At 40.3% G+C, this 9,796-nt stretch overlaps 1 protein-coding gene across 1 annotated transcript; it reads left to right on the top strand.

Annotated features, from left to right (window-relative positions):
- The first annotated feature begins 273 nt into the window (after positions 1 to 273).
- LOC125451308 (interleukin-8-like) lies at positions 274 to 2,688 on the top strand. The gene is made up of 4 exons (XM_048528292.1): positions 274 to 356; positions 1,162 to 1,297; positions 1,649 to 1,729; positions 1,861 to 2,688. Coding segments are annotated over exons 1-4 (282 nt in total). The 5' UTR covers positions 274 to 292; the 3' UTR covers positions 1,862 to 2,688.
- Positions 2,689 to 9,796: the final 7,108 nt, after the last annotated feature.

A 9,796-nucleotide genomic window follows, 5' to 3' on the forward strand; every position in this document is an offset into this window, starting at 1 on the left:
AAACTTTGTGAATTTTCTCTTCATATTTTGTTAAGCATTTGCCAATTTACACAATTCAGCCTGAATAAATCACTTGCTGGAGTGGTCAGAATAAAATGGATTAAAATTTTACTATCATCTGTGGATAAGCCAGCAGTTTAGATTTATGTTTTGACCACCTCCTTTTGGATCTGGGCCAATGGGTGGAAATTCATTGATTGTGAGATCAGTCAGGCTATAAATGCAGTGACTTTGGATCAAAGAAGCAGAGGAATGCCCGAGTCTGTACAATCAGCAACTAAAGAAAGAAATTATGAACTGCAGAGCATTCTTCATCATCTTAGCCATCCTGATGCTTTCTGGACATTTGGCAGATGGTAAGAGATTTGTTGTGCTCCTCATGGACCCGAATCATATTGTTCACTTGATGAATGGCAATGTTATGGTAGAAATCTTCAACTTGATACAGAACAGGGTACACCTTAACCTGAGAGATTGCATGAGAGGCTTTTGTATTATGCTACCGTCTCGTCGTTGTGGAATTACGAAAAGATATGCGCAGCATCAGGATGCAGTGACCATTTGCAAATGGGTCCAGGGGCTGTAGCTCTTGCAGAAATTTAGAAGGTAAAGGATGATCTGATGGAAGTCTTCAAGTTATTAATAGGAAAAGACAGGGTAAATAAAGATGGGCTATTTCTATGAATCGGAGATTCTAGAACGAAGGGCGTATTTTGAGAAGTCGGTCCAGACTGTGCAGAAGAGATATCAGGAAGCACTTCTACACACAAAGTGGGTTAGAGACTTGGGACTCTCTTTCACAGCCTGTGGTTGATGTCAGAATAGTTGTTATGGTTAAATCCGAGAAAGATCAATTTTTACTCGGCAAAGTCAGTCAGGGATATGGATGAAGGGTAGATATACGGAATTAGGCTGCAGATCAGCCATAATCTCATCGAATAGTGGAACAGGTTCAAAGGACTGAATGGCCTACTCCTGTTCCTATGTTCCTAGGTGCTTCCTGCCTCAATCTGGCAGCCTTTTACTTCTTAGTGGTAAAATAGTTCTAAACGCTGACATGGTTTCATAATGTAGGAGAAAGATCCGCAAAGAGAGGGTCATAAACAAAGGTGGTGAGAAACTACAGAATTAGATCTTAACACTTCATGTCTCTCTGTCCAGGCCAAGCCATCGATTCAGTGAAAGTCAATCTGCGATGTCAATGCATCAAATCCACACATGAGATCATCCCCCGAAAGTTAATCAAGAATCTTGAAATCATACCTGCGGGTCCACACTGCGCCAAAGTTCAAATCATGTGAGTAACTTCATTGGAGATCCATTGTTGAAAGATGTGGTGACCCAGTTTAATGATCCTTACCCTGAATGCATGGTATGAGAAAGAGCAGAGCGATTGGCACAGAACCCCCACAATTATTGCGCAGCTCGGAAATAAACAAGATAACCAGTTGCACACTTTCGATACACCCAAACAAAGAGGTCAAAATAACATTCGAGATAATGGGAACTGCAGATGCTGGAGATTCCAAGATAATAAAATGTGAGGCTGGATGAACACAGCAGGCCAAGCAGCATCTCAGGAGCACAAAAGCTGACGTTTCGGGCCTAGACCCTCATCAAAATAACATTGTTTGTGTTTTCTTTTCAGTGCAATCCTTAGAAAAGGAAGGAAGGTCTGTGTGAATCCAGAGGCACATTGGATACAGAAGATAAGAAGAATTTTGCAATGGTACATTTTTATTTTGTACGAATTCCTGATAGTGTGCATTATTTTTATTGTGAGGGGCTTCCTATTTATAAAAGCCCCAAAACATAAAATCAATATTCTGTTGCTAATGACGAATCCTTTTTCTTTCATAGAAAAGAAGATAATTGAGGGAAGATGGACAATCCCTTAGAACTGGTTAATAGCTTCTGCAAGATTGCCGTTATTTCTGGTAGTTACGTTGGCCCAGCCTTTCCTGTTTGAAAAGGATGCCTGGTATTAACACTCTAAACGGGCTGAAGTTGAAATGAGAAGCTTGTATCTTATTTTGTATTAATTTCCTTACACCTATAGACCAATCTTGACTGTTGGCTTGATCACAAGCTCTGTGCTTTCCCAGAGGTTAATTTAGTTTTCTTTCATTGGAATCTCAGTCTAGAGTGAATGGTGGCAGAGGACACAGGGTCATTACTGATGGTCAGTACACTTGTACTGGTTTAAGTCCTTATATTTTAATGTGAATAGATTCAGAAATACTTGTAATAATATTTATTTTGGCATTGATCTTTACATCTCAGTTTTCTATAAAATATGCTTGTCAATAAATACCTGGGAATACTTAACACACTGTTATAATTCATCACTGGAAGTAGTATGTTATTATAGTGGAGAAGTTAAGATAACAAACACTGCACTCTGTCTTATTTCCTGATGGGTATTTTGTTTTTGTGCATTTAGGTTATTCTTCATTATCCTGTTGGGACTGAATATAGTTGCCAGTTATAGTAAGTTAGCTTAGTTAAAGCTATTACCAACTTATAGCCAGGTCAGTAAACAGAGGAACACTGGTTTACTTACATAGTACAGAAAGACAACTGATACTAGACGATCAAATATAGAAATCGATCATCCTGCTTTAAAATAATTTGAATAGGCATACGTAATTTGAAATGAGTTTAATCAGTCAGCTTTGTTGTAGTTTAGTCAATGCAGTCTACCTGATAGAAGTGGTGAAAATCCAAATAGCAGCCACTACTTCAGACAAGTGCTCGTTCTGATATAATAATGCTCCCACTCAATGACAGTTCTACTCAGTCACTCAGTGTGGAACAGTATACATACTTATTTTATATTACTTTAAGCATATTTTCTAATATAGGAAGTTCCACGTGTGTTTAAGATTATTTTGTTGTATCATTGACATTTTTATGATTCATGGTCAGCTATATGTTTATAATAAATTATGACCAGTAATTAAAATGTTATGATTGTATTTATTTACTTCAACAACAAAGGAAATGTTTGTCTCTTGTCTGTGATCTCTAATCCTGAGACCATCTACAGCATGCTGAGAATGAGTAGCAAAAAATTAAATACATTTGAGCTGAGCAATGAAGACTCAGTTTTGTGAGGTTGACACTTTACCCCACACTTTGTAGCATCAGGCTTCTCTCTGTGGCTGAATTAGTACTTAATGTTCTTTCCAACTGTTAGATATTACACATTTATTGCCTCAAAACCAGTGGAAGCAATTTTCAGCTGCCAGCAATTTTTTTCCTGAAACAGTTGATAATCAGAGGCTTTTTTAACACTCACACTGCAAACAAGTAGGCTACACTCCATCCATCTTACCAGCATATTAGCAGCGTAACATATATTTCTGAAAAAGACTGAATGAAGTTCAAACCCAAACATTTTTACAGCCTCTCAGCGTCAGGTCTGGACGTCAGCTCAGGATTTCCATTACAGTGAAACACAATAGAATTAAAACTTACATAGAGAAAGCCTAGTTAAGATTATGGAGCACATTCAAGACCGCCAACAATGCAGTTCATTACCCCGTGAACTAAAACTGAGGACAGGCCCGAAAGGAAATAAAGACGACAAACTATTCAGGAAAAATATCCCAACATTTCTTCCGGATTGTCATGGCAGAATCTTGTATAGCTGCAGTGACAGGATACCAAGGCACATCACAGTCTGCTTTCTGAAAGGGTTTGAAACTACTCAGAGAAGGTCAATGTCAAAAGACAGTAGGTCAAGTGTGATTGTAGAAGTCAGGGTTGGTGTCCTGAAAGCTGGGGTTAACACAGTAACATCAAAGATGATAGGAGGGACCAATGATGGTGGATAGTAGATCATCAAAGGTGGATTAAGAGTGATGGAGTGAGACTGCTTCTTCAGGCTTAATTGGATGGCCACCACCTGATAGTTTGGGGCCAGCCATTGTGCCTTTAGACAGGAGTGCTATTCACTGCTGGTTCTACAATCAACCACCTTACCATTCCTAACAGCTCATGCTGTAAAAAATGAACCAAAGACATAAGGAGCTCCAGCCCAATGACTGACTTTTGACAGCTTCTCCTTTTAGCTGGGAAATATCTCTCAAACACGGGGATATATTTTTAAGGTGAGAGGAGGAAGATTTAAAAAGGACATGAGGCGTAACTTTTCATGAGTGGAATGAACAGTCAGAGAATGTGGTGGATGTTTTAAACAGTTATAATGTTTAAAAGACATTTGGGTAAGTACATGAATAGGAAAGGTTTGGAGGGATATGGGCCAAGCGCAGGCAGGTGGGACAGGTTTAGATTGGGATTATGATCAGTATGGACTAGATGGACTAAAGGGTCTGTTTCCATGCTGTATGACTCTATAATGTTTAGTGACTTCACATTTATCATAATTCCTCCCACCATGGAATAACATAACTATAACATGTTAGTGATAATGGGAACTGCAGATGCTGGAGAATCCAAGATAATGAAATGTGAGGCTGGATGAACACAGCAGGCCCAGCAGCATCTCAGGAGCACAAAAGCTGACGTTTCGGGCCTAGATGAAGGGTCTTGGCCCGAAACGTCAGTTTTTGTGCTCCTGAGATGCTACTGGGCCTGCTGTGTTCATCCAGCCTCGCATTTCATTATATAACATGTCAGTGTCTGCATTCATATAAAGAATGCAATTTTTAAAAATTCTTTTGTCTATTCTGAAGAGAGGCACTCATCTTTTAAATCAAAACTGATAAAGAACGTAATATAATCATGGATGACATATTGGGAATTTATCAGATCTGGTAGTATCAGTGGACAGAAATCAGAGTAAACATTTAAGGTCAAGTGGCCCTTCCTCAGAACTGAGTTCAGACCTGAGACATTAACTCTGATTTCTCTCCACAGATGCTGCCAGACCTGCTGAGCTTTTCCAGCAACTTCTGTTTTTGTTTCTGATTTCCAGCATCCACAGTTTTTTCTGTTCTTTTTTAGTTCTAAATGGGCCCATCAAATTTCAAATCTAATGTTGAGCTCACTTTTTGTACACCTTAATTGCAGCTATAACTTTGCATTCCTTGCTTTGTTCAATCACCCTGTGATCTATATGTTATGATCTGGCCTGTATTGTGCACTAAACAAAACTTTTCACTGTACTTAGGTACATGGGACAATAATAAATCAATCAAATTAAATCAAAATTATTGGATTGATTTGTTATCTATGCGATTGCTATTGAGGCTTGTGTTTGGCATCATCTGCACAATGTAAAGTGGACAAAAGACATGGAATAAACTATTGTGGTGGTATATAGCAATGTGAGCCAGGGAGTTATGGTGGCAAAATTGGCACTGCTGGCTGAGAAATCTTTTCCCACAATATGACTTGGAAAGGCCGCCTCTCCTCACTGTTCACGAAGAGCAAGGTAGTTCCATTGTGTCCTGGTTAATGTTATTCAACCAACATCATTAAAGCAAATCATCGGCCCATTACCTATTCCCGTTTGTAGGACCTTGGTAGCAGTGAAGTGGCTTCCACATTTCAAAGAGCCGCCTCAGATATATGATGGACTAAATGCTCCTTCTGTGCTGTAGCATATTAGGGATCTAAGTAAGGCAATGATGCTGTGCCATAATGCCCTATTTCATTAGGGGTTACTGTAACCTATGGCTATGGGAGTGGAAAGTCTGGACCCTCTGCTGAGTCCCCATTCCAGCCAGTGCTACTGAGGTTCGCCCGGTGATAGCTGCATTGAGATTACATCACAAGTAACTGGAAATGTAGTAGTGGGGTCTCTCAAAATCGAGAATCACTAACCCTTTGCCAATATGCCAATGGTAATGTCGTGGGCAGTAAAGATTTAGTTTTTAAATTGGACCCCACTTTTGCCATCCTTAGTGTATTTGTGCAAGTCACCATCCAAGATCACAAGAAAGACTGGAAAGTATATCTACATTTACTTTCTGAGGAAGGGTCACCGGACCCAAAACATTAACTCTGTTTATTCCTTCACGGGTGCTGCCAAAACTGCTGAGCTTTTCCAGCAACTTTGGCTTTTGTTCTACATTTATTTTAATGAGCTTACCAGCTTGGCTGAAACATGAAATCATGATAAAAGCTCCCCCTTGCTATAAACCTTATAATAACCAGCTGGTGAAGAAAGAAACCAAGACAATCTTTACCTGGAATAGGCTTATTGACAGAGTGAAACATTAGATTTTAGATTTAGGTTTTATTTTCACGTGTACTCAAGTATGGAGTACAAGAGCACAGTGAAAAGTGAACAATGTCACCACAAATGGCACCGTCTTAGTAGAAGATCATCGTTCGAGAAATGGGAAAATATAGAACTAAGTTAAAAAGTTCAACACTACAGTCTCCTCAGCATAGAAGTAAATAAATAAAGAAATAAAAGTTAAATGTCAAACATTACAGTCCTTTTTTGAGCCATGGGCCTGTAGATGCTCTAAGGTGGGTTTTCCCAAGAGGGCTTGTTCTCCCCTGCATGAGACCAGTCTGGGCACACACCAGGCTTCGATGCCGCTTGCAAAGCTTCGGACACGGCGGTCACATCACCGCTGACCATGGCTGCTACCGTCTGGGCCCCAGTTGTTGCCGCCACGCTCTGTCCCTTGGTCATGGCTCCAGCTTTACGAATGCTCAAGGCTCGCACTGGGCTCACGCGAGGTCTGCGGGATCCTCTGTCGACACCATCCAAGCTCAAGAGCTAAGTGAGGAAAATAGAAGATAGAAACAGAAAAGCATTCAGAGCGGGACGAGGAATCCTACTCCGCCTCCATCTTGGATAGGCAGGTATACACCTCCTGACCCCACATTAATCCGATATCAGTAAGTGCCAGTTTAAATGTGCTCACATAACCATCTGATCAAATACACTTCAACCGATACAGTACCAACTTTGGAGCCATGATGTGGAGGTGCCGGTGTTGGACTGGGTGGACAAAGTCAGAAGTCACATTACACTAGGTAATGGTCCAACAGGTTTATTTGAAATCCCAAACTTATGCAGGGTTGCTCTGTCATCAGGTGAAGTGGAGGGAAGCGCATGGCACAGGATTTACAGGCAGAAAGATAAAGATAAGATAATTCCAGGTGATGAAGAATGTCAAATGGTGTGGGTGGAGTGTCAACAGCTGAATAGAGCAAGTGAAGGGATGACCTATGATCTGATTAATAATCACAAGAAAAAATGGTGCTAGAGACGAACCAAATGGCCAGAATAACATGATGGTTATAAGGGTCGCATGACAAGGGTCTAACCAAAGTAACAAAGTAACAAAAAAAGCCAGATGAACTTAATTCCTGTTCTCATGCTCTTAGAAATGCATACTCCCTTATATTCCTTCTGATTCATCAAACTGTAATTCCGAAAACAGGTAACAAATTCAGACATAGTGCAACAAGAAAAACCTTAATGTGCTTTCTTTTTGGTTTTCTTTTATTCACAGCCTGCCACCTAAAGCTCGATACTGAGGCACAGTCAGGGATTGCACAAAAATTGCTCCCAGCTATTTAGATGTTTTTGTGAGACTAGACAGCAGCTCAAGCACATACGACCAGCTTTGACAGTATTTCGTTATCAATGCACAAATAGTTTTGTTTTTTTTCTTTTAAAACTTGCGTATTTCAAATTAGGAGCTGGGAAATTAAGAATTTAAACTAGGACACAAAGCAGCTAGTGAATTTGGTCATTTATGAATACTAGTAAGACTCATTAGCAGAGGCCCATGTCCTGCGACACAGAACTTCCCAGGTGGACAATCACCATCTTTAGCAAGTGATTGCTGATGGTCACAATTAGCAGCCAAGATGCTTACCACTATTAGCCACTGTGTGATATTTAATGGTAATGATAGGGCTTCTCCTGCCATTAGAGTGCACATTCTTTATGGGGTGGAATTCCCAGATATTTCTGTGACCTGGGTAACTATTGTTGCAGGAAGGGCTGTTAGCTGCATCAACATGAGTAACAGCGAGCACCAGTGGGGCCCTTAGCTTCATGGATAACCATACTGCTGCCAGTACAAGGCCTAATCATGAGAGGCATAGATAAGGTAGATAGCCAACAGCTTTTCCCCATGGTAGGGGAGTGTAAAACTAGAGGGTGTACGTTTAAGGGAAGAGGGAGAATTACAAAAGGGTCCAGAGGGGCAATTGGTTCACACTGAGCATGGTGAGTATTTGGAATGGGTTTCCAGAGGTAATGGTGGAAAGAGAGTTCAATCTCATCATTTACGAAACATTTAGACAGGTTCACAGATGGGAGAAGCATGGAGGGATATGGACAAAGTGCAGGCAGATGGGAATCGTTTAGTTGCAAAAACTGGGTGGTGTGGGTAGACTGGGCCAAAGGGCTTGTTTCCATGCTGTGGACCTCTATGACTCTATCCAAGGAGGCAGGGAATAGGTGACCTCCAGGCAACCAAAAAGCAATTGGCAGACCATGCAGGAGACTCCTGAATACATCCCATTCTCTAACCAGTATTCAGTTGTGAACAGGATGTTAAAGTAAGGGTGACTGGGGAGCCAGATGGCATCATGGATGACTCAGGTTTACAAGAACGGTGCAAGAAACAGAGTAATAGTGTTTAAGAGTCATACAGCATGCAGAACAGACCCTTCAGTCCATCTTGTCCATGCCAACCAAGTTTCCCAAACTAAACTAATCCCATCTGCCTGTGTGTCACACATATCCCTCTAAAGCCTTCCTATCCAAATATCTTTTAAAATGTTGCAACTGTACTTGCATTTACTATTTCATTCCACATATGAACCACCTTCTGTGTGAAATGGTTGCCCTTCAGATCCACGAAAGCTTCCTCCTCTCACCTTAAAATTATGCCCTCTAGTTTTGCACTCTCCAAGCCTTTGGAAAAGACCTTTGCTATTCACCTTATCTGTGCCCCTCACTATTTTATAAAACTTTACAAAGTCACCCCTCAACCTTCTATGCTCCAGGGAAAAATGTCCCAGCCTATTTTGATAACTCAAACCAAATCAGTTTCCAGCAACGTCCTGGTAAATCTTTTCTGAACCCTCTCCAATTTAATATTATCCTTCTTATTGCAAGGCAACCAGAACTGCATACAGTTCTCCAGAAAAGGTCTCACCGATGCCCTGTACAACCTCAATGTCCCAATTCCTACACTCAATGGTCTGAGCAATGAAGGCAAGGGTACAAAAACACCTTAAATCACCCTGTCCACCTGTGATGCAAATTTCAAAAAACTATGTACCTGAATGCCTAAAACACTACCCAGCAGCCTACCATTAATTGTATAAGTCCTGCCCTTGATAATTTTGCCAAAATGCAACACCTCGCTTTATCCGAATTAAACCCCATCTGCCATTTCTCAGTCAAATGGCCCAATTGACCAAGGTTGTTTTGTAAGTTTAGATAATCTTTACTGTCTCACATACAATCAATCTTGGTGTCATTCACAAACATAGTAACAGTGCGTCCTAAATTCTCATTTTATTTATCATGTTTGTGAAGTTTTATTCCATTAAAAATGCAAGCTATTATGTAATTTCCTTACTAAGTAATTGAATTAAATGTTAACTTGTGGCGATTTACCCACAACAATTCATGGTATGGGCCACAGGCTATATTAACAAACATTTGTGAAATGTATCTTCAAGTAGACTGTATTTAGGTGCCTACTAAATAAAGTTTAACAGATGTTTAAATTAACATAATGTAAAAGTCTTAAAACAAAATCTTGGGTTGTGGGTTTCTCCATGCCGGTAACTGAGGTTTCAAATCTCTTTTCAACTGTTTCCATGGAGATTGTAAACA

This window comes from Stegostoma tigrinum, chromosome 3 (assembly GCF_030684315.1).
Source record: "Stegostoma tigrinum isolate sSteTig4 chromosome 3, sSteTig4.hap1, whole genome shotgun sequence".
Lineage (NCBI taxonomy): Eukaryota > Metazoa > Chordata > Chondrichthyes > Orectolobiformes > Stegostomatidae > Stegostoma > Stegostoma tigrinum.